This window comes from Gracilinanus agilis, chromosome 1 (assembly GCF_016433145.1).
Source record: "Gracilinanus agilis isolate LMUSP501 chromosome 1, AgileGrace, whole genome shotgun sequence".
Classification (NCBI taxonomy): domain Eukaryota; kingdom Metazoa; phylum Chordata; class Mammalia; order Didelphimorphia; family Didelphidae; genus Gracilinanus; species Gracilinanus agilis.
Window position 1 is genome coordinate 135,591,940 of NC_058130.1, and position 21,284 is coordinate 135,613,223.

Genomic DNA, 21,284 nt, shown 5'->3' on the forward strand with positions numbered 1-21,284 from the left:
AGGCAATGAGGGTCAAGTGACTTGCCCAGGGTCACACAGCTGGGAAGTGTCTGAGGCTGGATTTGAACCTAGGACCTCCCGTCTCTAGGCCTGACTCTAAATCCACTTAGCTACCCAGCTGCCCCCTCCCTCATTATTTCTTAAAGCACAATAGTATTCCATTATAATCATAGACCACAACTTGTTCAGCCATTCCCTAAACAATGGACATTACCTCAATTTCCAGTTTTTGTCACCATAAAAGGAGCTGCTATAAATATTTTTGTACAAATATGTAATTTCCCCCACTTTTTTTTCAAACCTCTTTGGGTTGCAGACCTAGTAGTATTCCTGGATCAAAGGATATGAACAGTTTTATAGTCCTTTGGGCACAGGTGAACAATTTTAAATATCTGATTAAATATGAAGGCTGGGATGTAGATTGTTAAAAATTGCTCTGATCTAGTTACTCAGTATTTGAGACAGAAGCTTTACTTTTTTTTACATGTTTCTGCTTCCAAATTTTTTATCTAGAACATCTGAATGACGTTTCATATTGCTCTCCATTTGATTTTGGATTCTTCTTCAAAATGTTTTAACTTAATCGTTTCTAATAATATTTGCTCTATATAAAGCCTTGAATTAGGTTTTGTACCTAAGGTAATTCTTGATTAAATATTTTTGTTTCCTTTGATTTCAGTAAAGACACTTAAAAATCTTAAGGTCTTATTTTTTCCTACTCTAAGTTTGTCATAGGTTGGTAGTTTGCAATTCAGAATTGCTTCACAAAAAATAAATATAAAATTAAGACATTCTTTGAACAGTAACTAAATTTTTTATATTTTTCCTTAAAATTCTATTTTGAAAGTTTTATTTGATCAGCATTATATTTTGAAGGTCTTAGTTCGCTTGTTATTTTGAATAATGTAAATCCATTTGTACTAAAATATTTTATTTTTAATCAAAAGGAAAATATCTGTAATAGTACATTTTGGAGCCAAGCAAATGACACTTTATGAATTATTCAGTATTATAATAAAGCTTTTTTATCATCCTTAAATTTTACATTCAAATGTACTACAAATATTATTTTAAAATCTATTTTAAAATGAGATATAAACATTGGCAAATACTTAAATGTAATTTCAAATTCAGAACCTGTTCAAATACGTTATATGAGCATATGATGTTAAATAATTTACATTTCAAAATGTAAGCAGAAAGAAAAATAAAGGAAATCCAATTCAAACTACAGTAAATAAATTTTTTCGCCCCCAAACTACACAAGTGTCAACTGGAAGCCAATGAGCAATGGGAAAGGGGGCCACAAGCAAAGCCATTGCCAACACCAGCAAACAAGCTCAAAGCCCAGGATCTGACCAGAGAAATGCCCCAAAACACATGTAACCTTCAAGGCTCTATAGCTAGAAGCAACAAGCCTTCCAAAGAAAGCCCGAGGGTACTTGCAAACCCAAAACAGGGATCTTGGAAGCCCCAGAGAATAGCAGTAACAGTGCAGGACTGGCAGGGAGCCTAGCTAAGATCTGGAGAGCCTGGACCAAGGGCTCCAAAGATGCCTAGAACTCTATCCCAAGACACCATAGAGGACCCATAGTCCTAAAGATGCACTGCACTGAACCTTAAAGATCCAAAAGGCTTATCCCCCAAAAGTGAAGATCTACATAGAATCTGGGGAGATTAAAAAGAGTCTACCACACTATAATGGAATGTAGAGCAAAGTGTGGCACTGGCACAAAGCCTTAACTCAGGAACTAAAGAGATGAGCAAAACCACAGAAAACACTGAAGAATATTAAAAATTACTGCACATCTTGAGAGAGATATGCTCAAACTCTCAAAAGGACAGTAATTATATAACAATTACAAACAGTGATTCAAAGGAAAAAATGGACTTTCCATAAGGCCATGAACACATACTTAGAAGAATGAAGCAAGAGATAAGAATGAAATAAAAGGTCTGAAGAACTGGAAGAATCACTTAGAAAAGTGTTACATCTTACTCAAAAAAAGGACCTCCTGAAAATGATTCAACCAAACAGAAATCAATGACTCTGAGAGACTGTAAGAAATTAGAATAAAACCAAAAGATTAAAAAAGTACAAGAAAATGTAAATTATATATATATATATANACAACTGTTTTGTTGTATGCCTGTTCTGTTCTACTGATCCACTTTTTTTAGCAAGTAGCAGATAGTTCTGATAATTATTGCTTTTTAATATTATTCAAAATCTTGTACTGCTAACCTCCTTCCTTTCCTTTTTTTTATTAATTATGTTGATGTTCTTGATCTTTTGTTTTCAAGTGAATTTTGTTATTATTCTTTCTAGTTCAATAAAATGAATTTTTGGAAATTTAATTGAGATGATATTGAATAAGTAGATGTAGGATATTGAATAAGTAGAATAAGTAGAGGTAGGATGGTCATTTCTTTTTTTACCCTTGTACTTCGGTGTATTGTCTCATAGGTGGAAGATTGGTAAGGGTGGGCAATGGGGGTCAAGTGACTTGCCCAGGGTCACACAGCTGGAAAGTGGCTGAGGCCGGGTTTGAACCTAGGACCTCCCGTCTCTAGGCCTGACTCTCACTCCACTGAGCTACCCAGCTGCCCCTTAAATTATATATATTTTAATGACCTGGAAAATGGGTCAAGGAAAGGTCATGTGAGAATAATTGGTCAATCTGAAAATTATGTTTAAAAAATAATAAATGAAAACGGTCCAGAGCTATTAGAACTAGAAGGCAAAGATAAAAAGAAATCCACTAATCATCTCCTGAGAGGAACTCCAAAAGGAAAAGTTTCAGGAACGTCAATTCAAATTCTTAGGTCCTACATGGAAGAAAAAAATACTGTAGGCATCCAGAAAAAAACAGTTCAAATTCCCAAGGATCCACAGTCAGAAGCATACAAAACCTGGTAGTTCCTACTATAAATTAGAGATCTTGGAATACAATATTGAGGAAGCCAAAGGATACAGGTATATAACAAATAACTTCCAAGGTAAAATCAGGTATAATCCTAAGAGAAGTAAAAAGTGGGACTTTAATGGAATTAAAGCATTTCTAGTGAAAAGACATGAAAAGGAATTTTGAAATGCAAACACCAGAGAAATTAAGAAAGATTAATTCAAGCAATTTTCAGGGGCTACATATTCAACGGGAGAAAAAAATGTCCCTTCAGAACCTTAATTCTCTAACTATTTTTAGTATACATAGTGTACAAGATGAATCTGGATGGCTAATGATGAAACATGTTACTCACCTCCTAATAAAGAGGTGAAAGACTGTGCACAATGGCTTTTTTTTAGATATAACTAATGCAGAAATTTGCTTTAGTATAGATGTTTGTAACAATGATTTTATTTTTCCCTTATTCTCAATGTGGAGGGAAGTGGACCTGATTTATTCACTCAAAAAATATACATAATTTTTAAAAAATCAATGGATATTAAGGGAGAGCAAAAGGATCTAAAAATTAAAAAAACTGAATTTTATTTAAAAACAGTATCAAGGGTTAGTTAAATAAGAATAATTGAAGAGGTAAAGAATGGACTGGTTCTGAGAAGAGAAGAGAAAAAGAAAGAAAACACCACTGCAAAAAATACTGGACTTTGTGATTTCTTTTAATTGGACTGCATGAAAAGAGCATATGACCATGAAAGAAGGGATAAAGAGTTTAGTCATCAAATGAAACACTTTTATTTGAGACAGGTAAGGAGGGTTGGACACAATTTGGTGTAGAAATACATCAAACTTAAAAGGGGTGGAGAAGTTAAGAGAGAGGATAAGACCTGGGAGAGAATAGGCAAGCAAAACAAATCTCCCAACCCAAAAAGTAGGATTAAAAGAGGAATGGGGGGAAGAGGAGAAAGGAAATAATTTTATGGGGTGTCCATAAACTGAGGAATGCTGAGCAAACTGTTTTATGAGTGTAATGAAATATTCATGCACCATAAAAAAATAAGAAAATTTCAGAAATTCTTGATGAAAATGAACTGATTCAGGGTAAAAAATAAGCAGAACCATAAGAATGACTTACACAGAGACATTACCAAAAAAACAATGTTTGACTCAGGGAACTTTGACTAATCCTAAAGAGCAACCAGTTCTTTTGAGAACCTATAATGTAACATGTTACCCTTCTCCTGATAGAGAGCAAATAGTCTCACAGAGCAAAAATATGTACATATTTTGTTACCACATTCACTTGTTACAAGAACTTTTCTCTTCTCTCAATTCTTTACTGGGAAGAAGAGGTAAGGGAAAAAGGAAGATAAGCAATTCTGAGGTAAAAAAAAATGCTATTGTAAGAACTTTTTTAAATGAACAGAAAAGGAAATAGAGGTAAGATTATTTTAAAACTGGCATTTATACATACATATATACACATATAAAAGACAAACAATATGAAGATTAATGGTTTCATGTACTTTTAGTGCTGTATATATAGAAATGCTTTTTTTTTTTTAGTTTTTAATTTCAGAATAAACATGCTTAAAAAAACAAAGAATTTAATTCTTCAACAACATTCCTTCTCTCTCTTTTTTTAAACCTATATTTTCTGTTTTAGTAACATATCTAAGACAGAAGGGTCTTAGGGCAAACTGGGTAAGTGACTTGCCATGGGTCACAATAGCTAGGAAGTATCTGAGGCTAAATTTGGACTCAGGTTCTCCCAACCCTACTTACTGTCTTCTAGTTGCCCTTCCCTTCTCTTTTAATAAAAATTTACCCTATAAATTTCAGTCCATAGGAACTTACCTATCATCCTTCTTTATCCTCTGAAATATCCTCTTCCAAAATGTAGGTAAGGTGCATGTCAAACTTTATTCGCCTTTTGTACAATAATTTCTAAGATGATGTGAACATTTCTGTTCATAGGGCTCACAAATTCTACCCTAGCAACCACTTAAGTGAGAATAAGGGCCAGAACATTATTTCTTCTTTGTACATTTCTTTTCAAAGGAGTCAAGAAATGATTATCTGCTTGGTATTTGGCAAAAAAAAAATGTTTCAGCAGATATTCAAATAACCGAACTCCTTCATCAGTAATATATGATATTTCTGTGCCAGGCTTTTATGACCTGTTCCAAATTCCTCATCAATTTCTTCCTTCTGTCCAGGTGTTTTTGTAGAATACTTGGATGACTATATAGCTTCTGTTTCTGCCTCCAGTGATTTTCATTCAAATACTTCCCACCATGCTTCCTCAAACTCTTCCTATTTCTGAATGTTGTCAGATGAATCTATTCTCTCAATATTTAATGCTGCCTTAGTCTTGCAGTTTCTTTTGAATAAGGCTTATCATTCCAGAGTAATATTCCTGTCACGAGTCCCATACTATCAAGTTTCAATCATACCTATGAAATCAAATTCTCTTCCTTCATTAGAACTTCTGGTTAGTCTTGCTTATATAGCAATAATTCAGATTCATTGCTATTTTAGTTAGCTATTCATTAACTAAAAAAACATTTGTTATCCACTAGTTAAAATACAGAGTTCACATAAGAGGAGTCCCCTATTCTCATGGAGCTTATAGTTTAATGTGAAGGGAGTAATAAAACACATACCACTAAAACACTATATGCAAAACAGGCATATATCTCAGAGGTATTTCAAGTTCAGTTCCAGACCACTGTAATAAAGTGAATTATCACAATAAAAGCAACTTGCACAAATGTTCTGGTTTCCTAGTGCATATAAAAGTTATGTTTACACTATACTATAGTCTGTTAGGTATGCAATAGTATTATATCTAAAAAAATATACATATACCTTAACTAAAAAATGCTTTATTGATAAAAATGCTAACCATCATCTGAACCCTCAGTGAGTCGTCATTTTGCTGATGGAGGGTCTTGCCTTGATATTGATGGCTGCTAACTATCAGAGTGGTGGCCTAGCTTTCAGCCTATCTTGGCTTTCTACATGCCTTCCTCACTAAGCATAATCATTTCTAGCTTTTGATTTAAAGTGAGAGACTTAGGACTAACTCTTTTCACTTGAACATTTATGAGGCCGTTCTAGGGTTATTAATTGGTCAAATTTCAAAATTGTTGAATCTCAAGGAATGGGAAGGCCTGAGGAAAGTTAAGAGATGGGAGTATAAATGGTTGGTCAATTTAGCAGTCAGAACACACACAACATTTATCTATTAAGTTTGCTACACTAAGGTATTGTTAATATCAGAGGAGAAAAGAGGGAGTATTTGAGAGATATTTCAAAGGAAATCAACACAGACCATGGCAACAGTTTGGAATGGAGTATGTGAATGCTGAGTTGAAAAAGACACCTAGCTTCTGATGGAGATGCTGGGAGGATGGTGGTACCCTCAAAAGTAATAGGGAAGTTCAGAAAGGGAGATGAGTATACTTCAGGCAAGTTGAGATTATGAGCATAGAGATGAAAATTAAATCTATAGTAGATAATGAGATCATCAAGTCAAATAGAATAGAAGAGGACCCAGGAACCCTGTGAGAGTCTTAGTAAAGAGGCACAACCTAGAAGAGGATTCAGCAAAGGAGACTTAGATGGAACAATCAGATAGGTAAAAAGAGAACAAGGAGAGAGTGGTGTCCTAAAAACCTAGAGAAGGTGATCAATAATGTCAAAGGCTGCAGACAGGTCAAGAAAATTAAGGATTGAGAAAATGCCAATGGATTTGACAATTAAAAGATTACTAGTAAATCTGAAAGAGGGCAGTTTCAGATTATTGATGAGATCAAAATCTGGGTTGTAGGGGGTTAAGAAGAGAAACAGGAGGAAATGAAGACATCTAATTTTAGAAAGGCCTTCTCAAGAAGTCTTGCCACAAAGGGAAGAATTGGGGATAGAAGTATCTATCAGTGAGGATTTTTTTGAGGCTCGGGGAGACATAGGCATCTTTATAAACTGTGGAAAGGAGCCAGTAGACAGGGAGAGATTGGAAACATTTGAAATAATATGGATAATAGAAGATGAGATAGAATAGGATCCATTGTGCAGGTAGAGGGCTTTGCCTTCACAAAGAGTAGGGCCATTTCCTTGTGTGAGAAAATTGTGACGATATTGGCAGAAGATACCTAAGAGATATGAAATAAAGAGGAGAAAACAGGGAACTTTTATAGCTAATGGCTTTGATTTTTTTCAGTAAAATATGAGGCAAAAGGGGAAAAGGAGAACCTTGGGAAGTTTAAGGAGGGATGAAAAGGTTTGGAAAAGCCAGGAGAGTGGAATAGTAAGGTCATCAGGGAGGTGAAGAAGGCCTACTGTGGCTATAGTAAGAATCCAACAGAGGTTGTATAACAAATTTGTAATATTATGTACTTTATTTTATGCATTTAAAAACACTATTCTGGAAAAGGAACCAGTTTTACCACACTGCCAAATAGATCTATGAAACACAAAAGATCTAACCCCAGTTCTAGGAAATAGAATGTTATCAAATGAAAAAGAAAGGCCTGAATGTATAATGAATTTTTAAAAAATGAAATTAGTAGGCACTTTGTGCCAAACACTATGCTAAATTCTCAAAAATAAATACAAAAGAAAAGTCTTTGCCCTTAAGATACTTAACCTTCTAACAGGAAACAACACAAACAAGAATATGGTAGCAAGAGTGGTCATTTTGGTTTGGAAAGATTCAGGGTTGGAAGAGGAGCCACAGGAAATATACTGGCACCCTCTTTCCAAAAGTATCAGCAGAATTAATTTAATTATGAAAGGGGGGAGAAGGAGAAGGATGAACAATATAGGCTATGAAGCAAAATGACATCTGAGAAGACACCAAGGGAGTGGGGAAGAATAAAGTGAAGCATGGCTGAAAAGTCCACCTGGACACTAAGAGTGAACCAGGAAAATCACTATTCAGGACAAAGGGATCCCATGGCCTAAGGCAAAGGGATAGGGAAGGACAAGTTATTGAATATACTGAATATAACTATGATAACTGAACAAGAGTATCAAGATAGAGGACATTTATTATTTCACTTAATCCTCATATCAATGAAAAGGAATTTCAGGTTTTCTTATTTCCATTTTTTGGATTTAAAAAAAGAGATCCAAAGTTATTAAGTGAAGGGGCAGCTGGGTAGCTCAGTGGATCGAGAGTCAGGCCTAGAGACGGGAGGTCCTAGGTTCAAATCCAGCCTCAGACACTTCCCAGCTGTGTGACCCTGGGCAAGTCACTTGATCCCCATTGCCTACCCTTACCACTCTTCCACCTAGGAGCCAATATGCAAAAAAAAGTTAAGGGTTTAAAAATGTAAACAAAAACAAAAAACAAAGTTATTAAGTGATGACTATATAATCAAAGATAATATCAAAGGTAGAATTTGAACTACATTCCATATTATTTCTACTCTATCATACCACACACACATCTACAGTCAGTTTTACAGTTATCTTTATTTTTATTATGTACTAAACATTCCAAAATATGCTTTTGGATATCAAGGTTCAATTTTAAAAGAGTGATTAAAATTTTTTACTCTATATAAAACTTCAATGACAGATTTTTTTCCTTTCAGGCTTGATGAACTTAATGTTACTTATCTTCAAATAGAAGACATTTTTAAAAATTCTAGAGGCCACAAATACAGCAATCAAACTACAATTTTGAAAAGCTTTGCCCTACACCTGGATTTTCCCCGCACTCTTATCCGTGACCAAAGTTTTACTGACCTTCCTGGTTGAGGCTGAAATAAAAGTACTTTTTCAGGCCTGACTGAAATTCCCTGAAATGGAAAACTTTATTCATGGCCTGCTGCCTTCAATACAAAATGGCAAGGGACCTTACAGAGCAGACGAAGCACCAATCAGTCACCTCTATTCACCAGAAATAATTCAGACAAGCAGCAAGGTGCCTTAAGATGGTTTAATATATAGGGTTTCTTTCATCTCTAATGAGACATATGATGTGTCAGATGGTGTAGATAAGTTTGTTTTAAAGACATCCAAAAATGTTATGAGAACACCATCACTATCAGTTAATCTTACTGGGAAATACCTGAAACAAGTCAAAGCTTTTTGTAACAAACTTTGTCACTTCATGCCCAGATAAAACCAAATGCCTCTTAACTGGCCCTCTCTGCCATCCAATTTATCCTGCTGCTCAATTAATCTTTCTATAACACTAAATTCTTCATGTCATTCCCACCTATTTAACAGAACAAATCCAAATTTATTAGTCTAGCATTTAAAACATTCCAATCATTATTTACTGAATTAAGTACAAATCCCTTTCCCTGGCATTCAAGGCCACCCCCAATTTGACACACTACTTTTCCAGATTTATTTTGTATTCTTCTTAGTAGACTCCCCCTTCTAGCTAAAACAGATTATTCTCTGCTCTAAAAATCTGTTAAGTTGGAAGGTGCCACCTCAAAGGCCATATAGTTCAACCCATATCTGAACAAGAATCCCTCCGCAGCAGTGGTTCCCAAACCTTTTTGGCCTACCACCTCCTTTCCAGAAAAAAATATTACTTAGCCCCCTGGAAACTGATTTTTTTTTAAGTTTTAATAGCAATTAATAGGAAAGATAAATGCACCTGTGGCCATCACCGGCTCCCTGGATCACTGAAGCACCCACCAGGGGGCGGTAGCGCCCACTTTGGGAATCACTGCTCCATAGCATGACCTGCTATCTGGCCTCTCTGCTTGAAGATCTCTGTGGAGGGAAGAGAAAGCACAAACTCCCATTCCCAAAGTAGCAGTCCTTTCCACTTCTTGACAACTTTACTTTCAGGAAAACTTTTCAATATACTCTATGTCATGCCTAAATCTGCCTCTGCAACATTCATCACAGCTCCTACTTCTGTACTAGTAGGCCAATTAGAACAGGTCTAATCCATTCTTCTACACAATAGTCTCTCAAATACTTAAAAAGCTATACTCAAGTCTCTTCTCCAGATTAAACACTTTCAAATCCTTCAAAGAAAGCTAATATGCCCAAAAGTCCTATCACTGTCCAGGTTTCCCTCTTATTCTAAATTCCAGTACATTGTACTAGATGTAGAATGCAGTTTATCACTGTTCTGGATGAGGGTAGAGTGAGGCCAAAATACTATTATAAACTATGCCTTTCTTAATGCAGGCATGATTAGCATGATTAATGTAAGGCATGATTTAGCTTTCCTGACTACTGACAACACTGGAATTCAAATGAGCTTGCATTTACTAAAAGCTCAAGCTGACTTTCTTCATTCAGTTCCCTACCCCTGGCTTGCTCTTCCACCAGAGCCCAAATCAAATCCCATCTATCCGATGAAGCTTTTATTTATCTTCTGCTTGGATCAGACCTCTTTAAAGTATTTATTTAGGTTTTGAGTGATAATATATGTATTACCCAGTGGAATTGCCTGTAAACTTTAGGAAGGGAGGAGGGACAAGGGGAGGAGAACAATATGAATCATATAACTGTGGGAAAAAAATGTTTTAAATAAAATTTAAAGTATTTATTTACAATTATATAATATAGTAATTTGTGTCTTATCTTCCTAACAGAGAGGACAGGGGATAAGATTCATGTGTTAGATATACTTTGGATCACTTTTAGAGTCTAGCATAGCACTGTACACAACAAACCCTTACTCAAATGTGCACTGGATAAAATGATCTTATGTTTCCCACTGTTTCTCTCATCAACTGCTATCACGAGATCTCTACTTTTATGAGGTTAGTCTCTGTACCATCACCTAAAGACCACATTTCATTCTTGTCCCTATGCCTCTGTCCAAAATGTTGCTTATTTCACTATTAATCTCAAGCTGGACCATTCCTCAAAGGTCCAATCCAATTTCTATTTACTCTATTTACAAGGTCTTTCAAAACCAACTACAGTGATCTTTCCCTTATTCTTAATTCTGACATAGCATAAGCTCCTTGAAGGTAAAACAAACTCAGTCCTTGAGTCCTTATGTCCCCAGCACAATGTATTGCATATATTAATATTAAACAATATTGGGTGAATTCCTCCCCTACCTAATTATCTGATGCTGTTGCATATATTTCTTAATGTCCAATCTAATTATAAGGGTCAGAAAGTATACAACTTCTACTCAATTCATCTCTCCAAAATGGAGCAACTAGTAGGAAATTATGAAGATCTTAAAGCATTCACATACAAATATACAAATACTATAACCTATACTGCTGTTTAAATGTTACCCAACATCATTAACACTGTTTTAATTTCATACAAAACAAATGTACTAAGAAAACTAGAATTCAAGTATATTTGATATTGACAACTACAAACAACCATAATTCACTTTAGAGAATTTGAAAAACTACTATAAATGAGCTGTTACGTTCTTATTACTCGGGTTCCCACACACACACACACACTTTAAGAATAATCCTCTTTATAGCTGTTTAAAAAATTACAATATGCAAAATGCTAAATTTGTGAAATTTACAAAGCAATAAATTATCTTTAGTTATGCAGTCAAGAAATTGTCAAGTGCCCTCAGACATAAACCTAATCACCTTCATCTCCATATCTGCCCAGGCCATGTCTGAGTTTAAAAAAAGTTTATGTTGGAGTTGTTTAGACAGTGAAATCAATTAACATTCATTAAACACCTAAAATATAGCAGGCATTTTTGCTAAGCATTAGGGATACAAATACAAAATCCCTGCGATCAAGGAACAAACATTCTACTGAACTATAGAACATATTCAAAGTTAAGTAAATAAAAGACAATAATTGACAGAAGACCAGAGAAATAAGGAAAAGTTTCTGGAAGAAAATTGTACTTGGGCTATTTCTTAATGGAAGCTAAGGATTCCCCATTCCTCTTCTCTTATCACCCAGATAACTTCTGCAACTAAATCCTCCTTTACCAATGTCTCTCATGAAGAAGTGGCCATTTAATCTCTAAACACTGCCATCCTGGCCTGAGGTCCCTGGGGCTGCTACCGAGCCACCCTCCATCCCACCAACCTCAGTCTTATTTATCTTCAATCTGTCTATGCTTTCCTACTTCTTTACATGTCCGTCCCATCCTCAAAAAAGCCTCACTGGATCTATTCATCCTTATAAATTATTGTCCAATATCTCTTCTCCCTTTCTTAGTTAAATTCCTTGAGAAGGCTGTCTACAAGAAGTTTCTCTATTTCCTTTCATCTTGCTCTCTTAACTGTGTAGTCTGGCTTCTGACCTCATCATTCAAACAAAACTGCTCTCTCTAAATTTACTAATGATCTCTTAATTGTTAAATCTAATGTTTGTTTTCCTCAACTCTCAGACTTTTTGACCTCTAGGCAGACTCTGATGCTTTCAACCATCTTGACATTCCTTTCTTTCCCTGTAGGTTTTTGTAACACTGCTCTCTTAATTTTCCTCCTACCTTATCTGACTACTCCTTCCCAATCTCCTTTGCTGGATTTTCAGTCAGACCTCATCTACTAACCATGGATGTCCTCAAAGTTCTGTCTTGGGTCCTTTTCTCTTCTCCATCTATATGGATTCAATTAGCATCTCTATGCAAAGGAAAGATACCATTTAGGAGGACCAACAGGAAAACTATGGTGGTAGTTAGACAAAAGGCGATGCTAACCTAAAGTAAGGTATGTCAAGAACAGAGAGAAGGGGATGCATATGAGAGATGCTCAAGAAGTGAAATTAATAAGACGTTAGCAAGTGACTGAATATGGGATGAGGGAGAAAGGGAAGAAAAGTTGAAAGTCAAGAATGACTTTAAGGTTGTAAATCTGGATGACTGGAAGGATAAGGTTACCCTCACTAAAATATAATTAGGAGGAAAAGCAGGTTTTGAGGAAAAGATGATGAGTTATGTTTTAGAAATGCTGAGTTTGAGATACATTACTAGAGTCCCGGCTGGATAAGTAGCTTTGGGAGTTATGCGCAGAGACGATAGTTAAATCCATGAGAGCTGATGAGACCGCCGAAAAGATTGAGGAGAAATCACAGGTCAGAGTCCTGTGGTACCCATGTGAATAAAGGTAGGATAAGGCTGAGGAACCTGCAGATGAGGCACAGGAGTATTCTGACAAGGAAAAATAAAATTACAACATAGCAGTTAGGAAAATATCAGTAGGAGAAAACAATAAATAATGTCAAACTCAGAAAAAGCTACTGGACCTAACACTATAGATCACTGGTTATCTTGCAAAGAAGTTTCAATTAAATAAAATCTGGGCACGTTTATAAGTAGGACAGAAGGAAAGAGCAGATAAAGAAACTGAAAATTAAGAAAAGAAAGGCAATGATTGAAGGGACAAAGAACTTAGAAAGGAGGAGGTGATGGAACTAAGAACACAAGTATTGGTAAGAAAAGGGGGCAGCTGGGTAGCTCAGTGGATTGAGAGTCAGGCCTAGAGACGGGAGGTCCTAGGTTCAAATCTGGCCTGACACTTCCCAGCTGTGTGACCCAGGCCTGGCACTCTCTCCCCCATGCTACCTAGCTGTCCATTTTTAAGAAAGTATTGATAGCATTTTTTTTGAACAGAGAAGATACTTCTCAATAAATATTCATACAATCTTCACTAAGATAATTCCCAAGGAACAGTTAAGCAAAATATCTTAGTACTTGTCACTTTCCATTTTAATAGTTGCCAACTGTTAACAAAAAGGAAGGCTTTGTGCTTTAACTTTGATAATTTGGTACCAACACTGTCTATTGTAATTGATCTGAGTTTTGTTGCCTTTCAGTGTTGTTTTATTTAAACTGTTGTAATCATCATGTGCAATAATCTTTCCTCAACCCTTATCTTCTCCTTACTCCCTTTCCTAACTCAGGCCACCTAGAACCCATCCAATTTAGGATGCTTGACTGCTTAAACTAAATGGGCCACTAAATTTGTTCCTTTCAGTGAGATGGGAGAATTTCCAGGCCTTACCATTTATCCTCCCACTGCTCCTAGTATCTTCCTGGCCTTATTACCTACTATACTTCTATGCTCCACAACACCTCTGGCACTACCAACTAACATACTGATAAGTCCTTCTTAAGGCCCCGGGGATCCTTACCACTGACCTGTCACTAAAATGGCTTCTGGGCCTTTCCATTCACAGAATCTAGCATGTAGTAAACCCCTAAACAAATGTCTTTTTGCTCATTTATTCTCATGTCTGAATGTTGTACATGACATGTCCCTTTAAAGCATAATAATATTCTACTATATTCAATATGCCAATTTATTTATTCTCCAGGTATTAAAACACATACTTTTTTCACCTCTATCTTTCTGAGGAGGAAAAAACCTGAGGAGAAGGGATCCATGTGTTTGTGTTAGTGTGGCTCTCAGCTATTCCCTCCTTCCTGAGTTCTGGGAACGTCAACATCCCAGGCCTGTTCCTATGTATACATGCAATCTCTGCTCTGCCTGTGAACCACATTAGGCAAAAGGACCCACTGCAGAAGTAGCTTCAGTGACAAGAGAAGAGAAAAGCAATGGTAACACTCAATCTCATCATCATGAAACCGCTCTCCAAAGTTATCAGAGAGCTCCTAACTGCCAAATCTTATTGGACCCTTTTTGATCCCCATTCACCTTGGCCTCTCTGCAGCCTTGACACTCCAGATGAACTGGCCACCTTCTCCCTTGGACTCACCTCCTGCCACTGCTCTCTACAGCTTCTTCTCTACTTATCTGATCTCTTTTTCTCAGTCTACTTTGCCACATCTTAATCATGCCACAGAGGGCTCTGGTCTGGGTCCCCTTCTGTCCAATCTCACTTAGTGATCTCATCAGTTCCCATGTGTTCAATTATCATCTATCTCTATGAAGATGATTGATACATACATAATCAGCACCCCCATTTCCTCTTTCTTTAACTGTGATCATACATATCCAGCTACCTTTTGAACACCTTAAACTCAATTTCCCAGAGGCTTCTAAATCTCAGAATATCCAAAACAGAACTTATTATCCAATTCCCCCTCCCATAATCTCCCCTCTTCCCACCTTTCCTACTAATGCCGACATCACCACATTCCCAATGACCAAGTTCATAACCCTCAGGGTTATCCTCCATCTCACTCTCATTCACTCCACATCCAATCCGCTGCCAAATCCTTTCCTTTCTACTTTCACAGCATCTCTCATTATGCCCTCTTCTCTCTTTCCACATCACATTTCAGGGCCTTCTTGTAATCATCCAAGTAAAAAGTATTTTCCCTAACTGGTCTTCCTGCTTCATGCCTCTCTCCACTCCATCCATCTTACTCAGCTGCCAATGTAATTTTCCTCAAGTGTGAATCCTACCATGTCATGCTCTCATTTGAATAAATTCTAGTGGTTTCCTATTGTCTCTACGATCAAATAGAATTCTTTTTTATTTAAAACTCTTCTCAACCTGGTTCCTTCCTACCTTCTTTCCAGTCATCTTAACACTACTACCCTAATTGAAACCTATGATTCATTCAGTCATATTGTCCTACTTGCTAGTCCTTACATATGATATGCCATCTCCAAACTCTATACCTTTGCACTAAATGTCTCCTAATGCCCGTTAGGCTCTCTCCTCAATTCCTTTTCTTAAGTTGCCTTGGCTTCCTTCAAGACTCAGCTAAAATTCCAACTTCTACAGGAGGCCTTTTCGGGTCCCTATATCTGCTAGCATATTATTCTCTGAGAACATCTTCCATCTACTCCAGTGATTCCCAAAGTGGGCACTACCACCCCCTGGTGGGTGCTGCAGCAATCCAGGGGGGCATTTATCTTTCCTATTAATTGCTATTAAAATTTTTAAAAAATTAATTTCTGGGGGCTAAGTAATATTTTTTCTGGAAAGGGGGTGGTAGGCCAAAAAAGTTTGGGAACCACTGATCTACTCTGTATCTACATTTTACATACCTAGTTATTTTCATGTTTTTCTCCCCCATTACAATGTAAGCTCCTTGAAGGCAGGGCCTATTTTTGCTTTCTTTGTATCCCTAGAGCTTGGCATAGTTCCTGGCACATAATGACTTTTGTCCACTATAAAGTCTCCCCTGGTAACCACAATGCCACATCCTCACCTGAGACTGGTTATGCATCCCTCTTATCTAAGGAAAAAGACAGAACCTGAATATAAAGTTCCAGCTTATCATCAACTGGTCACCAGCTAGAACTGAGAGGTCACCCTAATTATCCTCTTTCTTCAGTGATGAGTCTTCTCCATTGGTTATCTGGGAAAGCCTAAGGAGCTCAGAGTTACCAATAAAAGTCAACAACAAATACCCTTTTCTCAGGGTCTCCTAGGTGATCTACCAATCAGAAAAGTTAATTCCACATATTATGGTCAAACTAGTGACCTATAAGGTCCCTTTCAAGCTCTAAAATATACAAAACTATTATATTTCTATGTGTACTGACTTAGTAGAGAGATGAGGTTTAATGTCGTCACCTTGCTCCTAATTATCCTGCTAGTTCCCAGAACAGGGGTCAGCAACCTTTTTGGCCGTGAAAGCCATAAACGCCACATTTTTTAAAATGTAATTTTGTGAGAAGCATACAGTGCTCACAGTGTGCACTCCTGTAACAGCACCTGAAAAAAAAATTGACTTTATGGCTCCTGCAGGAAGAGCCATAAGTTGCCGACCCCTGTCCCAGAAGGTCCAAGACAAGTTTTCAGACTCCCAAATCCAGATGAAGAATTACTTATTGTAGTTTTAAAAACTGCATCACCATGGAGCCACCATGGTGATAAACCTCTTTAAAATTAGCTAGGCTGATTCCTCAGACAATAGCTATACAGACCATCACCAGGTTGACACTCAAAACCTTTCCAGCTTGACAGGACTAGCTAGAGCTTGCACCTTCAAAAACCCAGGGACGAAATTTTCCACAGTAGAATAATGCACTGAAATAGGATTTTGGTAAATAAGCCTATTATTCACCTAAAAATAACAGCTTACATTTATATAGAGTTCCATAGTTCACAGAACACTTTTTACCTATATCTCACTTGTGCCTCACAACAATACTATGACAGAGTAGAAGAATTATCTATCTCTATTTCACAGATGAGGAAACAGATAAACTGGTTTCCCAAGATTGCACTGAAAATAAAACAAAATCTCTGCAGGAATATCCTTGGAAGATTTCTTTGGAGAATTTTTTTTTTTACCATACTAAAGATACAACCTACTTCCTGAACTGACTTCAGGATAAGATCTACTTTAAGTTCTTAAAGTTCAAGTGATTACGGATTTTTAAGAGTTGAAATGGGTCACAGAGATCATCTAGAAATGAGGTCATTAATTATTTATCATGAACCTCTGGTCCATGGTAATGTCTAGCTAAATCTCTTCTCAAAATGATGTCTTGAAACCTACTACATCAAAAACCAATATAACTGAAGCTAATTTTAGTTATAAAAATATTTCTTAAAATTCATGACCACATGTTAAGAACCTTGATCTTGATGAAACTCTGCATTTTATGAGAAAATTAGAAAGTGTCTGATAAGGTAATTTGTTCCCAGTAATCTGGCAAATTAGTGGCAGATGCAAGAAAACTCATCTGACTCCCAGTTGTGTTTTCAGACTATCTAGAACTGATTCCCAAAATGTTGATTGTGAAACTGCAAATGTATGGATAGAGAGAAGAAATCAACTCTGGTTTTAGTCTTAAAGATGTCTTTAAGACAATTGTCAACAACTTACTTCAACCTCAAGTGTTTTACCAATTCAAAGTTTTCTAGTTGAAATTTTTTTTCATCATAAAATCAACAAACATCTTGCAGTCTTGTAGAGGATAACATAGGAGTTAAGTCAAAGAAACATTCCTGACTCTTCAGAAACATCAATGTTATTCTATAACAAAGAACTGCTTTCACTTTAATATCTAAACAGAACAAAACAATTATGTAAATTAAGTTTTTACTAGGTGTGTCAGATTTAATGATTTAATGGTCCATTTGGTTACTGATATTTACACTTTCCAGTCTCAAGTCTGTAGTCTGTGTAGATTGTAAAGGGAATGTTCCTTTAAGTTAAGTACTATTTTCAAAGGTTAGAGAGCTATACTAATGTAAGTGGGGAAAACTGTCAAAAGACACAATTGTTTTCTTTTTAAGGCTAACAATTCATATGGAGTAAAACATTTCTTGGGACCATTAAAAGCATATCTGAGGGATGATCATGATGATCATCATTTTGCTGCAAAAAAGAGGTCAAACTAGGAATTAAATTGCTAGGTGCTGATAGGGAAGCTATTAAATAGGAAAAACATATACACTTCCTCAATCTCCTAAAAACCACCAGAGCTCATTTTAGCTACAAGTTAAATTCTAAAATCACAAACTTTTAAACTATTAAAAAAAAAAAAGCCAGTCAGTGAAAACATAGTAGGCACATTTTCCTCTAGAGTACATGACCTTGCCAAATTTATATTTCAATGTTATTGAAATAATTTAATGGCAAGCTAATGATTAGTGCTTCAGAAAAGAAGTTTAATAACTCATATTCTTATAGGACTTTAAAGTTTGCAAAGCACTTTTTCTACAACTATTCATATTATCTCCATTTTACAGATATGCAAACTGAGGCTCTGAGAGAATAAATGACAATTCATAAGTGAACCTAGGTCTCAATGCCTCCAAAATCCATTGCTCCACAATGCCATGCTGCCATTATCAGCTTTCTATTTGGAAGCGACTCAATTCTAAAAAGTAAAGCCAACTCCACTCATCACTCAGCAGGTACTCTAATATTTAATACAAAAATAGGGATAATGGATTTATTATCAGATTTCTTTTCATTAACTTATACAACAGAAAGCCATTCATGGCACTTGTAAACACTATAGTTATGCTGCATATAACATAATAAAAAGAATTAATTTTAATTGAACAAATAGATTAGATAAATAGGTTGGATTTATTCCTGCTGATCAGCACAAAACTTTATGCTTCCAAGAGAATACTTGCCTCAGGCAATTTTAATATTTGAATACTCTTAAAGTCACTTCACTCTTGAACTCTGATCCACTTCAAAAATCTTTAACAAAATATTAGTAGCACCAATAATTCTAGAGTCCACTGACTCATTTTAAGTTGATGATTTGGGAGAACTACAAATTTTGAACAAACTGATTTGCCTATCACCTCCTCAGATCTGTCATTATTAAAACTACTGGCATTATTTACTAAATAACTTTAACCATTATTTCACAAAACTCAAAGAATTGATCCATATAAAATTCTAACATTATAGATATAATTCAAAAAGTATTTCAAATTTACAAAATGTGAGCATCTGAATATAAACAAGAGATGATTGTTAATTCCTTTACACAGGTAATGGCACAGTCCTGAGACATATTATTGATATAAAAAAAGTTGACAAAAATGTAGTACATTCACAAGCAAAGGATAAAAATCTGACACTCTTTCTCCTCTTTAGGGGGAAAAATTAAATAGCAGAGGTATACTTAACTACAGTCTATAAAAATATCAAAATAAAATGATAGGTGTTAATTCTTTACTATCATTCCTATACAATAGTATTAGGTCACTAGTACATCCTCTTTACTAGTCACAACTCATAAAGAATAAGATCTTAACCAAGACAGTAAAGCAAAACAACTGAAAATTTTAAGAGAAACAACACTCTTAATATCTGTAAGAGTTTTGCATTAATAACAAACTTATGGTAAATACATTCTATAAAATGATGACCAGTGCCATCAAATCGAGTCATTTCTAATTCTTTTTTCCAAACCATACCATTTCCTTTGTGTGAACTACTTCTTTCTAGAGAGGGAAAACATCAAATATTTCCCTTTTTCAATTTTCAGGATTCTATTCGAACCTTAAGTACTCTATCATAGTTCAAAACAAGAGTCTAACAATCACTTGAAAAATACATTATTACATTATTAGAATCCAATTTACTAGCTGAAATAAAAAGAAATTTGTTGAAGCTCAAAATAGATTAAATTTAGAAATAGAGGTTATTTTTTAAAAGAGGTGCCTTTCCCTCACTCCAAAGTGAGTTTCAAAAGTGCCTATTTTGCAAATGTTAACTGGAGAGTGGGCCATTACTGCAATTTAACTAGTATGGAGGTGTAGAGGTTGGGGGAGGGGAAAGACAAGAATGCCCAGACACTTGGACCCTCCAGAACAGTGGCAGACCCTGAAAATTTGAGGCAGGGTCTTGGTGTATGTGAATGTGATTTGGGGTTTTTTTAGGGGGAGCTGATCATACCTTTTCCTTTGGCACTGGTGCTGCTATTGCTGCTACTGCCAACTGCACAGGCTGAATCTTTCCTGAACCTCTTGCTCTGAGGTCTCACACTGGACCTTAAGAAATGATGCTGGTCCTGGGAGGAGGCCTGAAGGGGGGAGGAAGCTTGCTGCAGGCTGGAGGAGGAAGGGTTATTATTATTATTATTATTGATAATCTTCTCCTCTTTCTTTGTGCTGTGGCTGTTCTCTTCTGCTGCTTCTCCTCCTCCAGCCCCTTCTCCTTCCAGGGACTCCTCATCTGCTGATCTCTTGCCCAGCTTTTTGAGCCCTTCCTCCCCGCTGCTGCCGTCTCCCAACTTCACTGTCATCCTAGGGGAAGGGGGAAGAGGAAAGAAAAAAGGGAAAACCTCATGAGACCCGTAAAGGAGAGAAAATCCCTGGCCCAGTGAGGGGAGAAGTTTAGCTGCAGAAATTCCCTCTCAACATGGCCGCCGTTGTTTGTTACAAATCCCCTCTCGGCTCCTTTGCCTGTCCCGGCCCAACAGCCCGGGCCCGGTCTGTCAGGGGGCCGGGGACGGATCCTCAGCCTACCCCCACCCCCACCAGAACCGACCCGGAGGGCTCCGGACCCTTCCAAGGGGGCTAGACGGCGGATTTGCCAAGGAAACGGCCCAGCCAAAGTCAGGCGTCTGAAGCGCTCGCGAAGAGAGAGAAAACCAGAGCAGCAGCAGCCCCAGACGGCGGAGACCCCGGGGAGCTGCGGGGCCCCCGAAGCCGCTGCAGGGCCCCCTCTCCGTCCTACCCATGCTGCGGGTCCTCGGGGCCGGGGGCTGTCTTCTTTCTCCTCACCATGGAGCCGAGGTGATCCGACCTACCCAGGGGGGAAATGGTTCATCGTCCTAGATGCAGCAGCAGCTTCTCTGTGCGTGTGGAGCTCTCTCCTGCTCTGACTCTGGGGCTGGGGCTGGCCAAGGCTGCAAAGATTCCCAACTCCTTCCCCCTCCCCCCACAATGCCCCCCCCCCAAAAAAGGGGAAAGGACTACAACATTTTGCACACCTACTCCTGCCACTAGCTACAAGTTCACCCCAGTAAAGAGACAGAGGGCTCAAGATCAAGTGCAGGAGGAGCCAACATCAAACTGGCTACTTTGCAAAGAGAACAG

The 21,284-nt window shown here is 37.0% G+C and overlaps 1 protein-coding gene across 1 annotated transcript in view; it reads right to left on the reverse strand.

The window, feature by feature from the left end:
* CRAMP1 (cramped chromatin regulator homolog 1) overlaps positions 1-21,043 on the reverse strand; it is a 102,414-nt gene extending 81,371 nt beyond the window's left edge. The window contains exons 1-2 of the mRNA XM_044657409.1: positions 20,923-21,043; positions 20,140-20,489 (exon numbers count right to left, since the gene is read on the reverse strand). Of these exons, the coding sequence (XP_044513344.1) occupies positions 20,140-20,489; positions 20,923-20,972 (400 nt within the window). The 5' untranslated portion in view covers positions 20,973-21,043. The remainder of the gene's footprint in view (positions 1-20,139; positions 20,490-20,922) is intronic.
* Positions 21,044-21,284: the final 241 nt, after the last annotated feature.